Genomic DNA, 24,623 nt, shown 5'->3' with positions numbered 1-24,623 from the left:
CCCCATCCCTGGAAGCACCCAAGGACAGGTTGGAGCATCCTGGTGGAAGGTGTGGTGCTCAGGGAGCTGGAATATCTCTAAATTCCCTTCCAGGCAGAACCATTCTGTAATTCTATCATTCTGTCTTAAACCCCGCAACAGACCCAGGTGCTCTTCATCTGTGTGTTCACTACTGCAACACCTTGGTACAGACCATAAACACCTCCATGAATATCCTGTTCTTCTTTCCATTTGGAGGGAAAAAAGGAACAGCAAGCAGGGCTTGGAGTGAGGATTTAGGGCCGCTGGCACTGTTTCGTGCCTGTCCAGGAGACAACAATCACCCCACACATTTCCCAGTGCCCTGATTTCATCTCCTGCAAGTGTGGTCGGGCAGCAACAAACAGCACAGAGAGAACACAGGCACCACCCAGACTCCCAGGCCTGTGCTCTGTCCCCGGGCTTTGCTCCAGAACAATGACTAAAGCATCAAACACATCTGGATTTATTTGTTTTATTAAAAGGCTTGGCTGTTCGCTGCAGGGAGAACGGCCTGGTACCAGTTTCTCCAGTAACACACTGGGCAGAGCAGAGACAGGACACAACACCCACCAAGGCCTCTCTGTCAGCACAAATGCTTTCAGCATCCCCCGAGGGGAGGAAGGAAGGTGGACACGGTGGCCAGCCCACAGCAGGCTCTGGACAGGAGTCTAAACCAAGCAAACTGCTGGATTTTTTCACCATTAGGGAAGTCACTGCCCTTCAGCTGGAATGGGAATATTCCCTCAGCTCCCCTCCGTGTCCAGCTGACCCTGTGCATGCCCCCACAGCTCTGCTTTTGGTGGAGGATGGGAAGACAAAACTACCGTGGGGGTTACAGCGACATTTCCTCTGTTACCAGCTTGATTTACCAGCCTGTCCTCTCTCCTACTGGCCATTGTTTTGGTGAGCCAATGAGCAATCTGTTCAAACATAATTTAAGAAACAAAACAACCTGATCACAGCCAAGCTGGCAGGATGAGCCCACCTGTGGGCCAGGTAGGTGCTGTCCTGCAGTGCTGCCTGGCGAGCCCTGCTCCCTGCGGGCTGGCAGCGCGTGTGTAAACCAGTGTTGGAGCAGTGCTGAGTGACAAAGAACTGCCTCTGTCCTCCCCTCCTGCTCTGAGCTGCACCCAGACCCCTCAGTCCTCATCAGAGCTGTCCTCAGATTTCTCATCCCCCGCCACCTTCCAGTTCTTCCTCTTGCTCCTCTTCTCGGGCACCTCGCTCGGCCTCTCGGGCACGGAGCTGTGCCGCTTCTTCCTCTTCCTTGGGGGCCGCTTCTCCTTTTTGCCCTCGGATTCAGTGTCCTCAGAGCTGCTGGTGCTGGAGCTGCTTGCATGGCAAAAGTCACTCTCCTGCCCAGAAGAAGAGGTAGGTTCCTTGGCAGGCACTTTCCTGGGCTTTTTCTTGCGCTTGTGTTTTCCTTTCCGGGCGCTCGGAGTCTCCTCTCCTGAGCCCTCGCTCTCCCCCCGGGAGGAATCTGTGGAACTTCTCTCCTGCTCCTTTTTCTTTTTCTTCCTCTTTTTGTGTGAGCGCTTTTTTTGCTTCTTCTTGTGGGATTTCTTGGTTTTTTTCCTTTTGTGGGGCTCACGGGCTGTTTGTTTCCCCAGGTGGGATCTCTTCTTCCCATTGACAGCATTTTGCTCATCTCCTTCCTGCTGATCACTGGAAAAAGAACAGGAGGAGGTGAACTGGAAGCCACTGAGTGATGAAACTCATTTATATCCAAACTGTAAGCCTGAAAAATATCGATGATTCTGCTGGGTGTAGGTTAAAAATAATTAATTCTGTCTTAAAATCTTGTTTTTCCACTGTCCAGGATACTGCAAGAATTTATTTACCTCCCAGACTCATCGATTTTGGTAACTCCAGCTAAACATGAATATCTTAATTAATACAAAAGATTCTCTGAAGACTCACACCACGTTAATGGATTTGAGTTTTTTAACAGTAAGGCTTTGCAGTCAAGGTTGATTTGTATTCAAAATTCGAAACTCAGTTTGTAAAATTCCCCTCAGAACTTGTCAGAAGGCAGATTCTGGATCCATCAGTAAGGGTGTCTGCCTTACCTGTCTGTGTCAAATTCTTCAGGGTACAACTCTTTGTATCCACTGTGCCCCCACCTGTAAGAAAGCAGAACCATCCATTAAAAACAGACAATGTGTTTGATGACAAAAATGCAATTTTGAAAAGGCAGAGCCACAGATGAATCTGAGTTTAGACAGGAAGGAAATGGGACTGATTTGCTTGGTGCTATTTAAATACACCTTATATTCTCAAAGCACAACTCTGATTTCTTTAAATCCAACCCTGGACTTGTGTTTCTTGAGATTTTCTAAGCTTTCTGGGCAGAGTAGTAAATATTAAGTTTAGGGCTGGGCTTTTGCTGCTTAGTGTGTCTTAGAAACTCCACTGATGAGCTCAAATTGGTTATTCTGTGACACGGCAGAAGTTTGTACATGTTATTCATTCTCAAAATGAGCTGAAGCTCTATTTCATCACAGCACACACCAAACAGAAACAGTGTCATTTTTTGGTACAGGGCTCCAAAAAGATGTTTTAATCACAACCACAGAACACAGAATTCCCCCACAGACCTGTCTGGCATGTTGGCTTCACATTCATACAGCTTTTTATTCCAGGATCTGGCCCTGAGGAGATCATCTTCCACCAGGTCAAGGAGCTGCGGGTTCCTGGGTTTCCAGTCTGCCCTGTGCCCCTCCTCGTCGAAGCCGTCGCTGCGCATGCGGCTGCTGCAGAGAGGGAACGGCTCCTTCAGGTGGGGAGCACCTCCCAGAGCCCCCCAAAACCCCCTCACTCATTCACCTGGCACCTCCAACACCTCACGTCTCAATCAACACTCTGAGACCAGGCTCAAGCACAGGCCTGACCTCTTTGCAGGGAGTCTTCAAGGAGAAAATCAATATTTCTGTGGTGTATCTCACCTGGAGGTGTCTGACAGCATTCTACTCTGCCTTTTCCAGTAAGTCTCTTCTGTCTGCTTCTCCCACTCCCTTATTTTCCACATTTCTGTCTCTTCCTGAAGCTGAAAGTCACAGAAAGGGAAATGAGTTGAACATCATGGGAAATTCAGTTATGCCGCACCCACCTCAACACTCCTGGTAAGGAAACTCACAGCCACCTCTCCTACCATCCCCAAACAAAGGATTATTTACACATATCTGTATCCCAAACAGAACTTCCTGGTGCTGGTTAGACCTGCTGAATTATGATTCATGAAACAGTTTGCTAAACTTAATGGAGTTGCTTAATCTTGCACTAAAATCCTGCCTGTGCAAAACAAAGTTCAAATTGTTTAATGCAATTAAAAGCACATACACTGGGCAACAAATAAAATACAACAAAACCGATTTGAGATTTGCTACTTTTTAAGTAAATACAGACATATTGGGGTGAAACCGAAACTCGGGGAAAACCGGAACGGCGTTAAACCAAAAGTGACCCTGAGTATGTGGCGGATTTACCAAATTCCTTTGATTTCTGCCCAACGCTGCCGCTCTGCCCTGCAGCATCAGCAGCGGGGCACGAAGCCTGCCCCGCACGCCGGGATCTTCCCGCATCTCCGGGCGGCACCGCCGGGGTGTCCCGTACACAGAGATGTCCCCGCACACCGGGGCTGTCCCCGCACACCGGGGCTGTCCCCGCACACCGGGGCTGTCCCCGCACCCTCACGGTGTCCCCGTACCCCGGGATGTCCCTCACGGTGTCCCCGCACCCCGGGATGTCCCTCACGGTGTCCCCGCACCCCGGGATGTCCCCCACGGTGTCCCCGCAGCCCGGGATGTCTCTCACGGTGTCCCCCCCGCAGCCCGGGCCGCCCCGCTCGGCCCCGCAGGCCCCGCCGGGCGCGGGCGGCCCGGGCCTTACCTTGTTGTGCGCTCCGGTGTGCCGTATGACGTTGCGCAGCAGCACCTTCCCCACGGGCACGCGGGACATGCTGCGGGCGCTGCCGCGGGCCGGCCCGGGCTCGGTGCCGGTATCGGTGGCGGTGCTGGCGCTGTTTGTGGCGGCGGGGCCGGGCCGGGCCGGGCCGGGCGGGGGACGCGGAAACGCGCGGGGCCGCGCGCGCGCCGCTTCCGGCGCCGTCTCCGGGGCAACGGCGCCGCCATGGCCGTGAGGGCCGTGGGTTCCGGGCGGCCCGAACGGACCCGAACCGGCCCGAACGGACCCGAACGGACCCGAACTGGCACGAACGGACCCGAACTGGCACGAATGGACCCGAACCGCCCCAGTTCCACCCGGCCCGGCACCGGATCCATCCCCGCCCTGCCCGCCCTGGCTCGGATCGCCTGGGCCCCGCTGCCGCAGCGATGGGCCCCGGACAGCAGGTGGCTGCTCGAAAGAAATTCTCTTTTTGGGGAAAAAATACCCCAAACTAAGGCAGAAATTGCCAGAAACACTGTGGCTGGGTAATGCTGGAAACGATAGTAATTTGAATCAATTACTTAACTAATAAAATTTAAGTAATGGTTTGATTTTAATTTTAAGGAATAGCTTAAATTCAATTTTAATTAATGGCTTAAAGTAATGTTTTTAATAACATTTTAAATAAGTTTTAAGTTTTAATAAATTTTGAGTCTTATTTATAATGTATTTTGAATTGCCTTTTAATTAATTGTTTTCCGTAATTGTGGATATTCTTAGCCAGCATTTAGCAAAGATACTTCTGCACAAACACAGCTTGGGAAAACGACTGAAACTTCTTGAAGTTTTGGCAGATTACACAACAAAAGCCCAGAGTGAAAATCTTTGGTAGGAGTGGAGTTAAGGGCGTTTTTAATTCACTTTTTACTCATGAGGGGTGAATATCTCAAATGCCTTTAGAGATGCAAGCAGAAAAGGAAGACTGGAGGAACAGCAGTAAAAATGAGTAAAGACTGTAAATATTCAAAGAATAGTTGAATATTTAGTTACAGAATTTGTTATGTGCTGTAGTAAAGAACCATCAACACCCACAGGCTTTACTGAAGGGACAGCAGGAACAGTGGTGATGTGTTTTTGTTAAATAAATAAATGGACAGGATGCCACGGTTAGGGCAGCTCTCTTCGAGTATTTAATGCTGGAACAACCTGTCCCACACAGCCCCACGGGTGAGCAGAGCAGAGAGGAAGCTGCAGACAGCAAAAAGCCAAAGATCTGTGATTAAATCTCAGGTTAATAGGGTGAGTTGCACTGTGAGACTGAGAGGCTGCAGAGCACTGAGGCACAGCAGGAAAGCCACACACAGCTGAAGAGAAAAGCACTGGGACATGGTTTAGTAGTTGTCAATTCCCAACATTTAATGGAACATGGGTTCACTAGAGCCAGTCTGGAATCAAGGTATTTCGGGTCATTCAAGAAAATCCAAAATCTTAATGCACTTTTTGCGCTTAAGCAAGGCATCACAGCAACCAGACACTAAATAGTTCCCACAAAAATATTTAATTTCCACAGTATTTTCTTTCAGTATCTTTAGTGAATTATGTAGAATTTTACAGGAGACAGTACTTAATGCAATATACAGAATAACAGGATCAGCCTGAACAACTTCTTCCTTTTTTTTTTCCAACTCTGCCCCCCTATTTAATTCTCCTGGTCACTCTGTCATTACTGCATGTTTGTCCTTTTTTTTTACATGAACGTTTCCATGTGGAAAGTGGAATTTCAGAATGTTCAGCACTGCAGCCCTCGCAGGGTGCAATGCCTGGGGTAACTGGACACGAGTCCAACAGACTAGAGAAGCACCTTACATACAATATGTACATGGAGAGCACATTCTGCAGCTTCACTGGGGCTGGACAACATGGACAATCCGGGGAAGGTCTGCAGTTCCTGTGGCTTAAGTCAGAGCTTCCTATGTAAGAATGCCTGAAATGAAAAATCCCAAACATCCCAGTCCTCACATGATTCCCATCCCCTGCTGGGGTTATCAGCATGTGTGATTTGCCTGCACTGCTTTCCAACACACACTGGACATTCTGCAAAACAGTGACTTCCATGGCACCAGAGCCCGGGGTTCACTCAGCCACAGGAACAGCAGCTGCAGAGGTTCCACAGCAAAGCAGATGGCAGTGGGACCATGAGAGACAGCACAGCACGTTGTGTGGGGTGCCCCAGAGCTGGGACCCCCAGCAGCAGAGCTCCTTCACCCTAAAGTGCTCAGGGAGCTGAGAAGGTCCCGGCCAGAGCCAAATTCCAAACAGGTTTGGAACAGCAGCGCTGGCCTTTGGGACTGTCCCCAGCCCTGCTGTGCCACCCCCAGCCCAGAACAGCACGGGGCAGGTCCCCTCCTCTTGGCCCTTCTGTGGCCCTCTCACCTGTGCTCCTGGCAAGAGATGTTTGAAACTCCAGGCTCTGACAACACCGAGGTCATGAAAGAAAATGTTGGTGTGCAGCCCCTGGGCACCCGAGTTTAGAAGCAGCTGGCACAATGCCAGGATAATTTTGTTTTATTTAAAATCTGGGACGCTTAACTCTGTTTTGGAAGAGTTTGCAAGTTAACTAACTGTATAAAAATACAGTGTAGCTGTAATATTGCTCTGAAAAGCACTTTTGCAAACTTTTTTTTTTTCTGTACAGACTGGTAAATAACATTACCAGATAATATAATACATTTTTTTAAATAAAAAAAGGAACTCTCTCAAAGTCTGAACACTAAAGTCTAAATAGCTTGTTTAAAACACAACAGTGTGACCCATGAAAATTCTGCTTTGCATGGTTAAATTATAGCAGCATGGTTACTGGCTTTTCAAGGAAGTTCTTGAACTCAGCAAGCCACTGTGCTCCAACTGCTCCATCCACAACACGGTGATCACAGCTCAGGGTGACAGACATCACGCTGGCCACGTCAAAGCTGGGAGAAAAACAACAAAACAAGGGTTAACACACTCCTCTGCAAGGCAGTGCCACTACAGAGCAGAGAGGCTGCTTGGAGAGCCAGGAATAGCAGCTGGTGCCTGGTGACTGATGTTTCCCCCATTTGCACTGGGGAGCAGATCATGTTCATTCCTTCTCTGAGGAAAACCAAGGAAGGAGCTTCCCAGAGGCACTAAAAACACCTCTGTGTGCTCTCCTGAGGGCAGGGAGCTCAGCTTTCCCTGCAGCACAAGGACAGCCCCACACCATTTTAGCTCCAAGCAAGGGGATATTCATACAGGGTCCATCCTTGAGGATTTCCTTAAATGCAAACTGAAGCAAGTACTGAAAGCACTGTGTCAACAATACATTTTAGTGTCTTTACAATTACTGTCTAAGGTAGGTGTTAGGAAACTAGGCATGACTTCAGAGTTTGAGTCCAGGATCAGATGGAAACTCACCCTTTCTCATTATCAGCTGGCACCAGTATTTCTTTTGAGGAACCCACTGCCAGGATGCAGGCTTGAGGTGGATTGATTATGGCAGAGAAATTCTTAATCCCATACATTCCTAAATTGGAAATTGTGAAAGTACCACCCTAAAAGAAAACAAACACATTCATGGGCAAACTCACAAGAACTGTTTTATGTGGGAATATGAGGAGAGGGGGGACCTCATTCCAGTCTGCACCTTCCTGAGGAGGGGAGGCTTTTGGTGAGCAGGGACAGGATCCAGGGAGAGCTGGAGCTGTGCCAGGGGAATTTGGGATGGATCTCAGGGCAAGGTTCTTCCCCCAGAGGGTGCTGGCACTGCCCAGGCTCCCCAGGGAATGGGCACAGCCCTGAGGCTGCCAGAGCTCCAGGAGGGTTGGATGGTGCTCAGGGATGCCCAGGGTGGGATCTGGGGTGTCAGGGCAGGGCCAGGGGCTGCATTCAATGACCCCTGTGGGGCCCTTCCCACTCAGGACATTCTGTGACTGCTGAACAAGGCTCCAACATCACAAAGCAGCCTTTGCTCCTTTCAAGCAAGTCAAGAGCAGCAGAGTTTAACACCACCTCGGGTGTCTGACCTGGAACTCGTGGGGCTGGAGCTTGCCCTCGCGGGCTCTGGCTGCCAGGGAAGCCACGTCCTTGCTGATGGCAGCCAGGCCCTTGATGTGGGCGTTGAACACGATGGGGGTGATGAGCCCTGCGGGGGTGCTGACAGCCACACTCACATCCACCACGTGATTCCTGCAACACACACAGCAGCTGAAAGCACTCCAGCAAGGCAGCAAACAGGAAAAACAGAAACGGTCCAGACAACCCAGAATTAACATGAATTTGTGACAATTATTTCACCTTGCCCACCAGCCTTAGACTCAAAGATTTTATCGTTTTAACAAAACCTCTCACCTTCACACCATATTTTTCCCCTCCCTCAAATCCCAGCAGAAGTTCTGTTTTGCCACGAACAAAGGAAGTTTCTGGCTCTGACCATGCCATAAACTTACTGCCTAATAACTGTGTCCATCCATGAAGAATTTGCCTCAGGCACTTTCAAGCATGCCAATGCAGAAGCTTTAATTATGAAATCATTGACAGAAAGCTTGATGTTCTCTGAGACCTCCTGCAAATGAAGAGATTCCAGGTGTCAGTTTGTCCCCTGCACATCCCCCCAGTTAACAAGGGCAGTCACTGCAGTTCACAGGAAACAGAAAACAATCACACCACTTGCAAGCATTAAAATTCAGGGATAATTTAGAAGGTGAAAGTATTTCCTTTATAATTTAAGAACGTAGGTTTTGTTAATGTTCGGTTTTCTTCAAACTTGGCTTGGAATTATTTTACCTTTCTTCTTATTAAAAATCTTCCTATCCTTTTATTTTCCACCTGAAAAAATGAATCACCACCAAGCAGAGCTCAGAACAGCCCCTTAGGGAAGTCAGGAAGGAGCAAGCATGAGGAAAATCTCATTCTGTCACAGACAGTCCAGAACTGACCCGCAAAAGGCACTGAAAAGAATGGGTTTTTTTCCCAAGCCAAGATGCCAAACCTCACCTGATTGAGCTCCTTCCTTAGCACCAGGACCTTCCCCATGTTGACATCAATGGACAGGTAGTAGTGAGGTATTGTTTGTTTGGACTGCATCAGCCTCTGAGCAATGACCTGGGGTGTGCAGAGCATGAACACAGATCAGCCTGGAACCCTCCCAGCCAGAACAAGGGCCTTGGCACAGACTGAGCCCTTACCCTGCGGATGTTGCTGATGGGGATGTCTGTGAAGGTCCCCTCGGGTGCTGCTGCCACCCCAGGAACTGCCTCCGGAGCTGCAGCCTGCAGGGAACACCAGTGTCAGCCCAGAAACAGCCAAAGGGAGCTCAGTGCCAAGGCCAAGCTGCCCCTTGGGAAGAGCAGCAGCCATTTCCACCTCTCAGTGCCCACCAAGCTCCTTCCAACCCCTCTGTTTGGTTACTAAATGCAGCATGGAGTGATTTAACAGCTCAGCACTGAGATGTGCTGCTGTGCAGCTCCCAGCCCAGCCAGTCCTGCTCTGGTGGCTGTACAGAGAGCAGAGCTGTGCTGGGGGGGCTCTCCCAAACTGCAGCACACAGAAAACACCTCCATCAGCTCAGGGACAACACAAACCACAGCATCAGAGCACTCCTGGGGCAGCAGTGACAGGCTGGGCTTTGCTAGGCCTGGCTTTCCTTCTGAGCCCCTCTCCCCAGCAATCTGGACCAGCTGGGACTGGGTGACCTCAGCCCATGAAGATTTAGCAGCCAGAGAAGGGCTGGGAGCACACTATTTTAGTTTTCAGTGGAATATCAAAGGGACAAACAAAGGGAGAGGGCTTCACCAGTGTTTCTGGCAGGTTAAATTTCCCAACCTTACAGTCACCACCACCCACAGAACCCAGCAATGCCTGTTCCATGCAGGAACTGCCCTTCCACAGAGCTTTCCATGCCTGTAAAATCCACTCCCACAGATTTCCAGCCTACTCACAGGAGCAGCCTTTGATGGCACAAATGACTCCACATCTTTTTTGGTGATTCTGCCATCTGGTCCAGTGCCTGAAAGGGACAAAGGAAAACGAGAGAGGATTTTGGTTATTTCCAACATGGCTTTGCTTTAGTTTTATAAAGCCGAGTTTTATTCAGCTTTATTCAACAGAGAGAATCATTGAACACAACTCCTGGCTCACAGCTGCACAGTCAGAAGAACAGGAAAACATGGCTCTACAGGGACAGAAAACTGACAGTGGGAGCAAAGCAGTGGAAAGGGAAGGTACCTTTCACTTGGGTAAGGTCGATTCCTTTCTCTGCTGCCAACTTCTTTGCCAGGGGACTGACCACGACCCTTCCTCCTTTGCGGGGCGGCCCTGCTGAGGGGGCTGCTGGAGCAGGGGCAGGCTGGGGAGCAGGAGGAGCAGCTGCAGGGGTTGCTGCCACCTTAACAAAGAATCAAAGCCATCAGTGGAACCCACAGTAAGAGAACTGGCCCATCTAATTATCAATCAAGAGATAATGACTCGTGTGCACAAAGGCTCCCGAAAATTAAATCAGAAACTCACTGGGAAGGAGGTCAGCTGAATAAAAAACCAAATAAAATACAGAACTTGAGCTCCCCATTTTCAAGGATGAGGAATCAGAACTGGCACAAGCAACAAGCTGGGAAAATGATCAGAATGAATGAAACCTGCTGTAGGTCTTGGAGGGCAAATTAGGGATCACTTCTCAGCACATGGATCAGCCTTGCACTCAAAAATCAGAACACTCCAGTTGAAGCCTGAGCTTCACACTGTCAACAACAGCTCAGCTCAGGCTTTTCAGTGGTGCCCATGAGTTCTCCTTACCTGTGGAGGAGGAGGAGGGGGAGGAGGAGCTGGTGCCTTCATGTCAGTGACTGCAGCAGCCTGGTAGTCAGCAAAGGCTGGAATATCAGCCTCCTTCTCCACAATGATGCACAGAGGAGTTCCTAGGGGCACATCTCTTGTTCCTTCAGGCACCAAGATCTTTGCCAGGTAGCCTTCTTCCTGCACTTCAAAGCCTGCAGGGGAGAGAAACAACACTGAGGAGCTGAAGGGCTGCTGCAAGTGCTGCTGCTGGAGCCTGGCAGTGAAGCAGGAGAGCCCTTTCCAGCAGGGAACCTCTCCATGCACCTGCTAAGAAGGATTGATGAGGAAATAGAAGTGTTTTTACTGTCCCACAGCACCACCCCCTGAGCAGGCAGAGGAGCTCCCAGAGGCTGCTCAGGACTCTCCCAAGGGCACCTCACCCACCCTGGCTGGGGACTCACCGATCGTGGCTTTGTCTGTCTCGATCTCAGCCAGCAAATCTCCCTCATTCAGCTTCTCCCCAACCTTCTTCTCCCACCTCTGCACTGTGCCCATTGTCATGGTGGGGGACAGAGCAGGGAGGGTGATCTGGGAAGGCACAGAACACAGCACAGTCAGACCCTGCTCATCCCCAGGGCTCAGCAACACAGCCTGGACTCCTGAGAAGCGATGCCAACCTAAAGAAGCAGCTTTAATGCACTCCTAGGCTGGCTCCATGGCAGCCAAACAGAGCTGTCCCTCTGTGCTGCTTTGGCTTCTGTTAGCGAGGCCTGAACAGGGAGCCAGCAAGAGCAGAGGGCAAGAAATGGATAAATCAAAAGAATCATCACCCTGCAAGGCTAAGGAAGGCTGCAGCAAGTCCCTCTGTCACTGTGACACACACATGGGGAGCAAAACTGGGCAGAGGGGGCAAGCAGAGGGAAGAAAGCAACTTTAGTAGCCAAAACACACATTTAGAAGCCATCCATTGATTATTTTATTCCTGACTTTGAGTAACATCTCACACAAATCAGTTCCCCCATGCTTTATCTGTGGGATGGGGTTCAATATTCCAAATTTTCCTTTTCAAAGCAAGCCCCTGTACAAAATGCTCAAATCCATCAGTGGATACACTTCAAAACCCAAGCAAAGCAAAAAGGTTGTACCCACAAACACAATTCATTATTAGTCAGCCACAGACACATCTGGTGTGGTCACCAGAGCACCACAGGCTGCAGTTCTGCTCTGAGATATGAGCAGAGCCTACTTACACTAAGCACAAGGGCTTTTAACACCACAACTGTCCAAAAAATGCAGATTTAACACATTTTTCAAAGCAACAACCGTGGAGGCACAAGTCTCTCCTCCACCAGCAGCTGGGATGCTGAAATGAATTTATTAAAAAAGCTTTCTGGGGTGTCCCCCAACACCTGCTCTAAGCACACCACAACTGAAGCAGCACAGTTAATAAATTCTCCAGACAGTTTTTATGACAAAATGCCCCACAGGCAGCAATGCTGGGGCAGAAAAGGAGTGCAAGAAGCCTTAAAGCAGGAGCAGTGCTCTCTTACCTGCATGTGAGGAGGGTAGGAGCTGCCAGGGGCCTGAGGAGAAGGCTGAGGTGGTGGGGAGGGGGCTGCAGCTGGAGGGGGAGGCACTGAGGCTGGGGGGGCAGCAGCTGCTGCAGAATCCAGGGTGTAGTTTTTGAAGGCATCAATAAATTCAGGCCTAGAAGAACACACAGAGCCCCAAAGCCCATCAGGTGATGGTCTCAGTCTTTCACTCAAGGCACCCCAGAAGCCCCAAGAGGGGAAATTCACATCAAGGGTTAGGAAAATACATACTTTTCTACTGTGATACATATTATGGCCCCAATAGGAACATCTCTTGTTCCTTCAGGCACCAGGATCTTGGCCAGGTAACATTCCTCTACGCTCTCAAAGCCAACTGTGGCTTTGTCTGTCTCCACCTTTGAGAGAAAACAGCAAATGGTGAGCCCAGAGCCCCCCAGTCTGTTGCAGGGTCACAGTTCTGGAACAATCACCCTGAGGCAGCAGCTCTAGGGAAGTTTGCCCTCAAACCAGCTCTGAGAGGCTGACAGCCACTCCTTCCCACCAGTACCCCTTGGCACCTGGGATCCAAAATCTGCCTTCAGCCAGGGACAGCCCCTAGGCCAGACATGCAGCTCAAGAGAAACAGCCCAGCCTGGTCCCCAGGATATTTCTGCTATGAGATCCCCTTCAGCCCAGCCTGGCCCCCAGGATATTTCTGCTATGAGATCCCCTATGAGATCCCCCTCAGCCCAGCCTGGTCCCCAGGATATTTCTGCTATGAGATCCCCTATGAGATCCCCTTCAGCCCAGCCTCATCCCCAGGATATTTCTGCTATGAGATCCCCTATGAGATCCCCCTCAGCCCAGCCTGGCCCCCAGGATATTTCTGCTATGAGATCCCCTTCAGCCCAGCCTGGCCCCCAGGATATTTCTGCTATGAGATCCCCTATGAGATCCCCCTCAGCCCAGCCTGGCCCCCAGGATATTTCTGCTATGAGATCCCTTTCAGCCCAGCCTCATCCCCAGGATATTTCTGCTATGAGATCCCTTTCAGCCCAGCCTCCTCCCCAGGATATTTCTGCTATGAGATCCCTTTCAGCCCAGCCTCATTATCAGGATACCTCTGCTATGAGATCCCTTTCAGCCCAGCCTGGCCCCCAGGATACCTCTGCTATGAGATCCCCTTCGTTGATCTTGTCCCCCTCCTTCTTCTCCCAGCGTGCGATGGTGCCCATCTGCATCGTGGGGGACAGCGCTGGCAGTGCCACCTGTGAGGGACAGGGCAGTGTCACAGCCAGGCAGATGCAGCAGCAGGCAGCACGCATGGGACAGAGACAAATCCTCAGCTCAGCCTGGATGTGGGGCACAGATCTGCTGCAAATCCCCAGCACTGCCCCAAGCTGCTGGTGAAGGACCCTGGCAAAGCCACAGTGGGTGCTGAGGGCAGAGGCTGTGCTTGCCCCATCCCTGGAAGTGTTCAAGGTCAGCCTGGGTGGGGCTTGGAGCAACCTGGGACAGTGGAAAGTGTCCCTGCACATGGCTCTAAGGTCCATTCCAACCCCTTGGCACTCTGTGACTCTCCCACGAAAGGGTTACAGAGAGCCCGCTCTCAGCCTGGGTCTGCCAAGGGCCAACAGGGAGCTGGGATAAAGGACAGAGGTGATGGAGGGAGCACCCAACAGCCACCCAGGGGCTCGAGGCTAAGTGGTGCCAAAGACACAAAAAACATCGATTTTCTCCCAGTTTGGGCGGCCAGGCGTTGAAACAGGATTACCCACAGAAGTGGCAGAGCTCCCATCCCCGGGGGCGTCTAAGAGCCGTGCGGGTGGGGGGCTCCAGCGCAGCGCTGGCTCGCTGATCCTAAAGGACTTTTCCAGCCTTGATGATCCCATAACTCAATCCCCGGGGCAAAGTGAGCCACGCGGGGAGGGGACGGAAAACGGAGAGGGGAAAGCGAAGGGGCAGGGAGGGGGAAAGGGAAGGGGCAGGAGGGGGAGAGCGAGGGGGAAAGCCAAGGAGGAGGGAGGGGGAGAGCGAAGGGGCAGGGACGGGAAAAGCGAAGGGCCAGGGACAGGGAAAGGGCAGGGACGGGGAAAGCGAAGGGGAAAGCGAGGGGAAAAGCGAGGGGGACACGAGGGACAGCGGGGCAGGCTCCGGGTGTGACTCTCACCTTCTGGTGCGCCGGGAGGCTGCAGCAGCGGCGCGGGACGAGCCGGGGCCAGGCGGGCGGCGGCAGCAGCGGGCGAGGCGCGGGGCCGCCCCAGACCGGGCCGCGCCGGGCCGGGCCAGCCCCGGCCCCGACCCCGGCCCCGAGCGCTCGGCGGGGCCGCACCAGGCCGGGCGGCCCGGCCGCGCCCCGGGACACGCGTCGCGCCAACACCCGCCACATGCTGGGGCTGGGGCTGGGCTGCAGCCGGGCTGGGCTGGGCCGGGCGCACCGGGGCCGGCGGCGCTCGGTGACCTCCGTGCGGGCGGCGCGGCGCGACACTGGGGCGGCCGTAAAGCGGCGGCGGGCGGGAACCGGCCCGCCTCAGGAACCGCCTCGGCACGGCCTCGGCACCGCCTCAGAATCGCCTCAGCACCGCCTCGGCACCGCCCTGCCCGGAGCGGCGAGCGTACGGGGCTCCGCCTGCCGAAAACGGCATATGGGGCTCGTTCTGGCTCTGCGCAGGGCTCAGCCTAAGGAAAACGGCATATGGGGCTCGTTCTGGCTCTGCGCAGGGCTCAGCCTAGGGAAAACGGCATATGGGGCTCGTTCTGGCTCTGCACAGGGCTCAGCCGGCAGAAAATGGGGATATGGGGCTCGTTCTGGCGCTGCACAGCTCCCTGGAAGAGGGGACGGCCGCGGATGGGCTCTGCTCCCCGGGAACGGGAGGGAAGCGGCTGTGGATGGGGCAGAACACATTAAATACACCCAGGGGTGTCAGGGGACAGGCCAGGCTCCGTTCAGTCCTAAATTAAAACATACCAAGTTCCACCTCAAGCTAAGCAGGTTTTTTCCACGGAGGGCGGGTTTGTTCTGAGGTGTGCTCTCGCTGCCATATCCCAGGCTTGTCTGTTTCACTGCTTACAATTGGTTTATTTCTGCCAATATCCTCAGAGTTACTTTCCTGTTCCTGTACTTGATAACTTGATCTTGTAGCAACATCTCTGGAGTCAGTAAAAACTCATTTAAAATTGACACCTTTTGCTTTTATGGGGGAGAAACCTCCCAAAGCAAACTGCTCCTCCGGTAGCAGAGAAGGACATGAGGCTGGCCAACAATAGACCTTGAAAAGCTTTGAAATTTGCTCCATGAAACTCCAGCCCGGGTGTGTGGCTATTGCTGGAATAAAATCAATGAGTAAAACCCAAAGAATGAAACACTTGTGAGAAGTTTGCAATTCAAATACAATTGATCTCAGTATCACAAGCCCATACCCTCTTCACTAGAGACCATGCAACAGAGAAACTGTGTCCAGGGGAGAAAGAAAATCATCATTTCTTTTCCAAAGGGATGTATTTCCCCCATTAATTATAACCTGTTCATTGATGAACTTTCCTCCTGCTGTCTGTAAGCAGAAAGTCACACAAATTGTCCAGAACAGGAGGCAGCTTGTGTTGTGCCAATGTGGCACAAAATCACGTAGGACCCTTGATATAAAACCCAGTATCAACCAATTGGATTTCCATAGTAAGGTAAAATTACAAGGCCAGTGTTGTGTCAACAGAAGACAATACAAAACATCTCAGCATCCACCAGGAAAGGAGTAAAACACAGTATAATGCGTGCAGAAATATACAGAGAGCACTTGCACTAGTATAAAAATATCCACAGTCCTCAGACAAATGTGAATCGGTACAAAATAATTTCAAGAACAGGTTTACAAAAGGACATGTTAATATAAAACAGTAAAACCAGGTTGCCCCCTTTTCCAGCCTCATGCACAGCACACACAGACAGTCCCACAGGAGCTGGGAAGGAGCAGAGCCCATTTGACCTCCCAAGCCCACGGGCAACGTAGAGAAAAAAAACACAAAACCAAAGGGAAAAACCCACCCTTGGGGGATTGTAGGGCTTCTTCTTTCCCCAGCAGTTCTTTCCTGATCCTTCAGGACTCAGCATAGCAAGGAACTGGTGTGGGTAAGTGCTTGGTGGCCCTGGCAGTGGGGACAGCAGCAGGGGATGCTTGTGCACAGGGGGTGACAGCAGAGAGGGCAGGAGCACAGGGACAGAGGCTCAGCAAAGACCTCAGGGAGCAGCTGATGGCAGCTCCCCCACCCCTGAAATCCTTCAGCAAACAAACAAGCACCGAGATCCCAGAGTCCCCACAGCTGCAGAGCAAACCCCTCGGAAATGGGAACAGCTTTGGGAAGTGGGGAAGGCAGGGCTGGAAGGAGGGAGCCTGAGTTTGGGAGAAACGTTGGTGAGCTTTGTTTCAGACCATGCATCAACCCTCCAGAGGACTCTTCCCTCACCCAGAACAGGTCTGGTCAGCCTGCAGTGTCCACAGAGTCACTCTGCTCCTGCAGGACAACAGCTGGTCCAGCAACCTCTTCTCCATGAAGGCAAGGCTTCACATTTTCACCATCAGTGCAGTTTTCTGTGACACCAGCACAGGAGATGCCCAGCTGAGCCCGCAGCACACGCTGCAGGGATGGAGGAGAAGGGGGCAAAGCATCCTTAAGGCCTCCAGGGTTTTTCTGGCAGGGCTGAGCCGGGTGTTTCTGTTCCACAGAGCCGTCCCTGCAGCCTCAGGACAGCAGCTGCCCTCGGGCACGGGCACTCAGGTGCCAGCTGTCCATGCACACAGCCTGCACCACCCGTGGCTGGCACAGAGGCTCTTTTTTGGCAGCTTGAATTGGCCTCCTCCCAGCACCTGGGCTCCTTGGTCACTCTCTGAGCTCTGCAGACAGTCACAGGTTTCCATAGAAACAGGGCTTGAAAGATCCATTAATTCTCCCCATGGTCTTCTTCCACCCAGGCCACGATTTTCCCCTCCCAGCCAGGAATGATGTCATCGTCATGGAACACCTACCAAAAAAAAAATTAAAAAAATAAAGTATTTCAGTCATGTCTGGGGTCTGGAGACAGGGTTCTGCAGTGTGAGTGGCATCAGGGGCATGAAGTCAAATCCTAGCTCAGATTTCCCAAAATAATCCAGGGAACACATGGCAGTGATGGCTGAGGTATGAGTCACATTTTCACAATTTAGGTAAATAACAGACCAGGCCTCATTAACCAATGAATATCAGGGTTATTGTCAGCCGTTTTTTTTTGACATTAAAGGTAAACTAAAGACAGGAATCACGGCTTTTCTGAGCCAGACCACGACCTCCAGCTGCTGCTGCTGCCTGTCCCCAGAGAGGGTGACCCTTTGCCCTTGCCCTAATCAATCTGTGAAGCAAGAACTGTCCCAATAACCTGAGATGAATCCAATCCACACCCACGCCAGCCTGAGCACAAACAGGGCTGCACTGCAGCACACAAAGGGAACGATGCCACACACACAGAGCTCTCTCTGAAAAACCTTCAGAGGAAAGGAAGAAATTGTACGTTTAATACAGGCTCTTCCATTGCAATGGGGTTTATAAAACCTGCAGCCCAGATTTGTGCTGTGTCCCTGGGCTGTGTCACAGGCTGGCTTTGCCCAAGGGGCTCTGCAACTCCCAGGCAGTCACAACCACATCCATGGAGTTGCTTTTGCTGAGGATGAAAATATTTTAGCACAACAGGAGCTTAACCCACGGCTGGGAAAGCAGACAGTTTTGTTTGGGGGAACATCCACTATTTCATTAGCTTAAAAGTGAGGTGACCATGGTCCCCAGGGCTGTGTGCTGACACTGATCCCAAGGCCAGTCCCACTTTTACCTCCTCCTTCACTGTGCCAAACTCTGGGTCCAGGGCTTTGAAGTGGTACCGATGGGTTCCTTCCCTATCGATGGCTGCCTTGAAATCCCTCAGAGTCACTTCCCCTAACCTGCAAGGGAAATAAATGCAAATACAAAACACAAAAACAAAGCTCAGGGACTACTGCAGATAATCTTCCCCAGCCAACAGCATGAAATCCAGTTAAAGCACAGCAAACCTGTGCTGGCTGGGAGCATGCCCAGGAAATCAGAGTGCTGGTTTTAGGGGCACAGGAGGCTTAGGAAGGCCAGGCTCACCTCTTTGGTATGCTGACCATGAAGGGGGTGAGGGAGCGGTCGGTGAAGTACAACACTTTGGTGCAGGCACTGGTGCTCATCACGGGCGTGCTCTGAGAGTGAGGCAGCTCTGCAAGGCAGCAACTCCCTCATTATCATCCCTTATCATCATTATCCCTCCCCAGCTTCCCGTTCCTGCTGGCCAGGATGGATGGTGGTGCATGGATTTTAATTTGTCCATTTGTGTTTCTCTCCCCAGGTCCTGCCTTGTTTCCTGCTTCCCCCCAAGAGCTGAAACAGAGGAACTGAACTCCACAGTTTTAAGGCTCCTTTTATGCAGAGAATTCTCTGCACACACAGAAATGTGGTGTTTAAAAAGGAAATGTGGTGTTTCATTCTGTGGATATGAAAGGCAGTAAACACTGAGCAGGAAACACTCCTCTGTCCCCACTAGATGGTGCACAGCAGCAGAAAGCTGGGATGACATCCCTTTTCCCAGTGATTGCCGTGCTTATTTGTGCTGCAGCCCTGCCCAAGAGGCCCAGAGCAGCGCTGTGATGGTGGATGATTTTTTCTTTTCACAGAACACCAGCCATAAACATGTGTCCCTTCCCTTTGCAGGGAGCTCTGCCCCAGGGAGGATCCCGGAGGGGGAGATTCCCAAGGGGATTCTACACCTGGGAACTGAGCAGTGGATTTGGCAGTGGAAGGGCAGGATCTGCCAGGCACTTACTGGATTTGGGAGGCCAGGAGTCTCTGCACTCGTTGGTTGCTCTGCTTGCTGGTGATTTCCCCCTCACCTGGGGCACAAAACCAGAAGAACAGAGTGTCAGCTCGCAGGCAGAGCCAGGCTGGGGTGTGAGGGCGTGAGGGGCAGGAGCTGAGCGCCCAGGGGAGCCTTTACCCTCCTGTCCTGCCTCTTGTGCGTCTCCATGCGGTGCAGGCGCTCCATGAGGCTGGAGATGCCCTGCTCCAGGCTGTCAATGGTGTGGTGCTGCGGGTCGTGCCCGCTGAAGCTGTTCCTGAGGCTGCGCAGCGCGTCCCGCACCAGCTGCAGGTCACTGGTCTGCCCAAAACAGCACAGCTGACCCCAGCCCGGGGCTGCCTCCCCAGCAAGGGGAAACCTCTCGATGTGTGGCTGGGAATGCAGCCCTCAGGGGCACTTACCCCTCGGTGGGCTGGGGGAGCTGCTCCTTTTCCTGCTGGCTGCAGAAAGCCGTTGCTCTGGGCACTGTGACTGCTGAAAGCCATCACCTGGGCAGGGGAAGATGTGGGAGGGTCAGGATCTCCCCAGAAATCCACATTTATGCACATCAAAGTGAGAGGGAATGAGAGCTTTCCACATCAGGGATAAAGCTCCCATCTTCTCCCAGGTAAAGACGCTCCCTAAAGCCTGCAGGGAGTTCCTGCTCACAGCACAGACCTGATTCCTCACGTAAAGGTGGAAAGACTCAAAACCAGGGTCAGCAGGAAAAGGGGGAAGTAAATTGAGCTGTGGTCTAACCACTGCCAGGGTCACAGGTGAAGCTGGAAGCTGAGAAAGCCTCTGGCTTTCATCCCTGAGCATTCTGAGCCAAGAGGCTGAGCCAGAGTGCTCTGTGCTGGGGCCTTTCCCTGCCTTGGTCAGTGAGAAAGGGGAGCCAGACCTCTGTGGGATGAAGGGGAGGGTTTCTGGAGACAGGTCCCTGCAGGGTGCTGGGCAAACATCAGCCCAGGTGTGGAGCAAGGCTCCCATACCTCCTCAGCTTCTCTCTTCATGCAGTGAGCCAGCAGGGCCTCCTTGTGCTCCAGCTCCCGCTCCAAATCCACCTGTGGAGGGCCAGCAGAGGGGTCAGCACCCCATGGGCCAGCAGAGCAGCTCCCAGCCCAGCCCAGCTCTCCCTACCTGCTGGTAGCTGGCCTCAGAAAGCTGCCTGAGCATCTCATCCAGCTTGGTCTGCTGCTGCTGCAGGTGCCGCTCCTTCTGGCACAGCTCCTTCTGCAACACAGGGTGCAGGGAATCAGCAGGGCAGGAGGGAGGCTCTGTCATCTTCCCATGGCAGGGAAAGCCCTGTCGTGTGCCAGGATCAGGTGGCTCACGCAGGGTGTGCTTTGCCAGCTGTTAGAGCTGAGTGTCAGAGCTTTTTTTGGACAAGATCAATCAGGTTTTTATTGCCCAAAGTCCCCTTGGCCAAAGACCTGCTGCTGAGGTCACACAGCTGTCCCAGAGCACACAGACTCCCCAGGGATCAGAGCACAAACAGGTCACCCACCCTCCTCTGCACAAGTGCTGGACACTCAGCAGCCACCACCAAAACCCACGACAATTAAAGATCTGCAGGAAGCTGTGGGGGGAATGCAAAGAACTTCTGATCCCCCCACCTCACTGCAAACACCCCTGGCTCCCACGGCTCCCTCCCAGGGCTGTCCAAGTGCCAGGGAAAGAACAATCCCATTGCCAGAACTGGAGATCCACCCAAACCCCCATGGAAGAGGTTCCATTACTTTGTACTCTGCCAGGAGCCGGTTTCTCTCTTCAACCTTCCTCTGGAGGTCAACCTGCAGGAGTAACAGCCAGGTGTGAGGCAGATATTCCCAGAGAGTGAAAACCTCTGCCCCTTGTGCTAAAGGGTGACCAGAAACCTACAGAGGTCAAGGCAGCTGCTGTTTAGGGTGGCACCTTTGGACAGAGACCTGCACAGGGCAGGTGCCACCTGCTAAGCCAGGGAACGAGGAGGGACAAATGCAACAGCACTGAAAACATCAGGGAAAGCCCCTCCCTGTCCCAGCTGAAGGTCCTGGAGGACAGGAAGTGGGAGTGCAGGTCAGGAATGTCCAGCCTCAGAGCTGGCCAGCAGGCTGTGAGCAGCCTGTGCTGTGCAGAGACCTCTGGCTGCGTGTTCACTATCCCACGACCCTGAAATCTCTGCTGCAGCCACCCCTGGGGCCACAACCCCCCCAAAACAACCCCAGCAGCAGCAGTGACTCACGTTCTGGTTGTGCAGCTCCTCCTTGTCCATGTTGGCTCTCAGCAGCTCCTGCTTGAGCTGCAGGACTGCAGCATCCTGCTGGAGCAGCCTCTGCTGCAGGGCGTCCTGGGGAGAGGTGACCTCTGCAGGAGGGCAGGGGGGACAGGGACCCCTCCCTGGGGCTCAGGGGCCACAACACCCCGTGGCCACCCAGGCCTGAGCTGCTGAAGGGGCTCTCAGCCCTCCTGCCTCTCCCTTAGCCAAAACTGATTTCCCTGCCAACATTTTGGCCACCAGCACAGAGGGATTTCTGTGCTTCAGCCTGGATTTCCCTCTCCAGAAGTGATGAATATTGGCTGTGATGGACAGGAACAGCTCTGGAGGGCGTTGAGCCCTGCAGCTCCTGCCCCAGCCACTCATCCGAGGGCACAGAGAGGCCAAGGTCAGCCCAGGACACAGGGAGCCTTAAGGCCTGAGCGTGACCCAGTTGTGCAGTGGAATCCTCTCTGCAGAGGCCAAAGTCAGCACTAATTCTGCACCTTTCACTCACCCAGAGCTGCACCTTGCACAGCTACTGCTGTTTGCTCCCTTCTGACAGGCAGCTCTAAAAATGCCTCTGTCAGGAGGAGATCAGCAGTGTTAGCACTCCAGAGGCACAAACTGAGCTGCTTCTGGCCAGGACAGGGACACCCCAGGCTCTTTTCCCTGTGCTGGCAGGAATGAGTTCACTGGGCCAATGCTGCTGGCTGTGTACTCCAAGAGAGGAGGGAATAAAAGAGCCAGCCAGCCAATTTATGCCTCTTTTTGTTTAGGAGAAACAGGGGGAAATAGAGAAAAAGGGGAATATTTGACCACAATCTTACAGACAGAGCAGAAAACTGGAAACCCAGCTCCTTACATCTGCCTAAAAATTCAGAAATGAACCACAGGATCCCCCAATACTCCTCCTTCCACAATCTGGGGTTCCTCAGAGGTGTGTGGTGCCTGCTGGCCCTACTCACCTAAAGCACTACTATTCATTTTTGATGAAATGCCCCTTTCCTCACCTTTATTCCCTGGAGGTTCCGAGCTTCTTGTTTGTATTTCAGCAGCTCCTTCTGCAAATGCAACACAATTTGGTTAAACAGCACCTTGTGTTGTTAACCCCTTCAGAACTAAGCAGAGCTGGTGTTTTCTCTGCAGGAGGAAGCACATCCCTCCTCTTCCCACAGATCCAAGAGCCTGAGAAATGTTAGTGAGTTACGAGCATGACAAAGAGCTGATCTCTGTTATTAAAGTAAAATAATAATAAAATAATAAAGATAATAATAAATATTAGTAAATATAATATTAATAAATATTAATAACTTTTAATAGCTATTGATAAATAATAATAAAACAATAAAGAAAATAATAATAAATATTAGTAAATATTATAATATTAAATATTAATAAATATTAATAAATAACAAATAATAATAAATAAAATAATAATAAAATAATAAAGAAAATAACGATTGCCCAGTCCCCCAAACCTCTCCTTCAGGCCAACATCAAACACTTCTGCCAGCATCAGAACTGGTCCCAAGCCTCCAGAGTTGGAGCCCTCACAGAATATTCCCAGTTTTACCCATCATGTTGCTCACCCTGCTTCATCCCCACCCCGTTTTCCCCTAAAAAGTCAAGTGGAACAATCTGCAAAACCTCTCTTCCCCCTCCATCTGTCACCCTCTAACCTTCAGATCTTGATTTTCCTCCACGCTCTGGTCCAGGCGGCTGCGGATGATGATCTGAATGCAAAATGTCAGCGTGGTTATTGTGCAGCAGGGGCAGGGCAGGCCAAAAGGCAGCTGCAGCAGGGAAAGGTGGGTCCAGGGCTGTGCTCACCAGCTGCTCCTCAGGGCAGGCTCCACGCTCAGAGAGTTCAAAGGACCCTTCCTGCTCATCCTCAGGTAAAGACCCATTGAGCAACAAAGCCTGGGGAGATAAAGAGGGAAGGAAAAAAAAATCTCATTTTCAGAGATTTCAAAGGGGAAGAGGTGAGCTGCAGCTCTGGCCAGCAGTCACTCCTATCAACAGTCCCTAACCAGCTTCATTTCCCATTTCTGCTCATTTATTCCCCTCAAAAATGAGGGGTTTTTTGGTTTTTGTTTTTTTCAGGAATGAACAAGAAGATTTATCCCCTGACAAAGCTCTCCCAGGGATCTGTCAGCCCATGCTCTTCCCCACAGAAAGAACCAAACAAGGACAACTCAGATTTCCAGGGAGTGAAGTCTCAGCTTTGGCACCTTATAGGGTGTGTGTGCATCAGATCCCCAATATTTCAACCAAACTGTCACAATCTGAGGCTTCTCAATTATTGAGTAAGAGGAGGAAAATCGATGAACCAAATCCAATTTCCTGCCTGGCCACATCAGCTGCCTCTCCCCACTCCCAGGGGATGAGGGGGCAGCAGTGCCAGTCCCTCCTGTCCCTGCTCCCAGTGGGCACAAAATGCAGGGATTTTACCAGTCAACCAAGGAATTTTTTTTCTTTTTTTTTTTTGGGGACTCTTTTGTGTCCTGCCCATTGTCCCCTGGGAAAGTGCCCGCCCAGCTGCCTGTGCTCCTCGCACAATCTCTGCTTTGTTTACTGCCACATAAATATTTACAATTCAAAGCCACTGTGGTTCCCAGCACAAACAGAAAGGGATGCTCTGAGAGAGTTCAGTGCCTTCACCATATGGATCAAGGGGCTCTGTTCCCCAGGCACACACCGGGCTGAGGGGCAGGGAGGGGAGGCGAGGGAAAGACCCCAGAAATGAAGAATTGTGGGGAGAATGTGCCAAATGTGAAGGTTCAGCCAAGCTCATGGACTGACCGATGCAGGGCTGGGTGACCCTGGAAGGGAGCGCTCTCTGAGAAGAGAAATCTCTCACCTGCAAACCCGAAATCATCTTTTTTGCCTCTTCCATTTCCTTTTCCAGGTGGTCCTGCTGCTCCAGGAGCTGCTCCTCCCATGAGTTCTCCAGGTAGGACCCAGAGCTCCCCGGCTGCCACTCGGGCTGGGAGTGAGCCTGGGGCTCTTCTGCAGGAGAGAGGGGCTGGGTGTGCTGCTGGCAGCCCAGCAGGGCCCTGCTGCACTCCCAGGGCCGAGGGCTGACAGCTCAGCTGCCCCCAGGATCCCTGCCCCATTCCTGAGGCAATCCAAGCTGTGCTACACACTCCATTTGTAACTGCAGCGGGAGAGCTCCAAGCTCAGCACTGGGGACAGTGACAGAGGGGGAGAAGCACCTGGGGGCTTTGCACAGCATCCCTCCGTGCCCAAGGACACCCTGGAGGCAGCACTGCAGTCCCTGGGGAGCTTT

At 52.1% G+C, this 24,623-nt stretch overlaps 3 protein-coding genes across 8 annotated transcripts in view; all 3 read right to left on the bottom strand.

The window, feature by feature from the left end:
• Positions 1-479: 479 nt before the first annotated feature.
• On the bottom strand, positions 480-4,110 carry NKAPD1 (NKAP domain containing 1). Of its 2 annotated transcripts, none has more exons than XM_071449764.1 (5): positions 3,910-4,110; positions 2,967-3,067; positions 2,619-2,774; positions 2,091-2,144; positions 480-1,686 (listed from the first exon to the last, which is right to left on the bottom strand). In XM_071449764.1, exons 1-5 carry the CDS (start codon positions 3,976-3,978, stop codon positions 1,161-1,163), a joined length of 906 nt encoding a protein of 301 aa, XP_071305865.1. In that variant the 5' UTR covers positions 3,979-4,110; the 3' UTR covers positions 480-1,160. The 2 variants fall into 2 exon arrangements, with proteins under 2 accessions (XP_071305865.1, XP_071305864.1); XM_071449763.1 differs by lacking the exon at positions 3,910-4,110 and adding an exon at positions 3,507-3,651.
• Positions 4,111-5,445: 1,335 nt separating this feature from the next.
• DLAT (dihydrolipoamide S-acetyltransferase) lies at positions 5,446-14,701 on the bottom strand. The gene is made up of 14 exons (XM_071449762.1): positions 14,395-14,701; positions 13,391-13,492; positions 12,516-12,640; positions 12,243-12,399; positions 11,154-11,280; positions 10,711-10,904; positions 10,147-10,306; positions 9,861-9,928; positions 9,108-9,191; positions 8,917-9,024; positions 8,370-8,485; positions 7,947-8,109; positions 7,339-7,475; positions 5,446-6,875 (listed from the first exon to the last, which is right to left on the bottom strand). Exons 1-14 carry the CDS (start codon positions 14,611-14,613, stop codon positions 6,746-6,748), a joined length of 1,890 nt encoding a protein of 629 aa, XP_071305863.1. The 5' UTR covers positions 14,614-14,701; the 3' UTR covers positions 5,446-6,745.
• An 895-nt stretch (positions 14,702-15,596) lies between these two features.
• DIXDC1 (DIX domain containing 1) overlaps positions 15,597-24,623 on the bottom strand; it is a 31,031-nt gene continuing 22,004 nt past the window's right edge. For 3 of the 5 annotated variants that reach the window (XM_071449433.1, XM_071449432.1, XM_071449435.1), the window contains 14 exons: positions 24,195-24,343; positions 23,165-23,254; positions 23,014-23,067; positions 22,345-22,395; positions 21,320-21,424; positions 20,835-20,888; positions 20,236-20,328; positions 20,088-20,159; positions 19,518-19,604; positions 19,255-19,434; positions 19,084-19,150; positions 18,372-18,480; positions 18,076-18,184; positions 15,597-17,238 (listed from right to left, as the gene is read on the bottom strand). In XM_071449433.1, coding sequence (XP_071305534.1) covers positions 17,158-17,238; positions 18,076-18,184; positions 18,372-18,480; positions 19,084-19,150; positions 19,255-19,434; positions 19,518-19,604; positions 20,088-20,159; positions 20,236-20,328; positions 20,835-20,888; positions 21,320-21,424; positions 22,345-22,395; positions 23,014-23,067; positions 23,165-23,254; positions 24,195-24,343 — 1,301 coding nt within the window. In that variant the 3' untranslated portion in view covers positions 15,597-17,157. The remainder of the gene's footprint in view (positions 17,239-18,075; positions 18,185-18,371; positions 18,481-19,083; positions 19,151-19,254; positions 19,435-19,517; positions 19,605-20,087; positions 20,160-20,235; positions 20,329-20,834; positions 20,889-21,319; positions 21,425-22,344; positions 22,396-23,013; positions 23,068-23,164; positions 23,255-24,194; positions 24,344-24,623) is intronic. The other 2 variants (XM_071449434.1, XM_071449436.1) reach the window with 1 other exon arrangement.

The sequence above is a fragment of the Agelaius tricolor genome, unplaced genomic scaffold, assembly GCF_023055355.1.
Source record: "Agelaius tricolor isolate 1412-34295 unplaced genomic scaffold, bAgeTri1.0.p SCAF_29, whole genome shotgun sequence".
NCBI classification, from domain to species: Eukaryota; Metazoa; Chordata; class Aves; order Passeriformes; family Icteridae; genus Agelaius; species Agelaius tricolor.
The sequence above is the reverse complement of the archived record's forward strand: the minus strand, read 5'-3'. Positions and strand labels throughout refer to the sequence as shown.

Coding starts and splice junctions, on each gene's coding strand:
- NKAPD1 (XM_071449763.1), bottom strand. CDS start 3,602: ATGCGGGAAGATCCCGGCGTGCGGGGCAGGCTTCGTGCCCCGCTGCTG. Junction 2,775..2,966: donor ATGCTGTCAGACACCTCCAG/GTGAGATACACC, acceptor CCCTCTCTGCAG/CAGCCGCATGCGCAGCGACG. Junction 1,687..2,090: donor GAAGAATTTGACACAGACAG/GTAAGGCAGACA, acceptor TTCTTTTTCCAG/TGATCAGCAGGAAGGAGATG.
- DLAT (XM_071449762.1), bottom strand. CDS start 14,613: ATGTGGCGGGTGTTGGCGCGACGCGTGTCCCGGGGCGCGGCCGGGCCG. Junction 13,493..14,394: donor GCCTCCCGGCGCACCAGAAG/GTGAGAGTCACA, acceptor TGTCCCTCACAG/GTGGCACTGCCAGCGCTGTC. Junction 6,876..7,338: donor CCAGCTGATAATGAGAAAGG/GTGAGTTTCCAT, acceptor TTTTTCTCCCAG/CTTTGACGTGGCCAGCGTGA.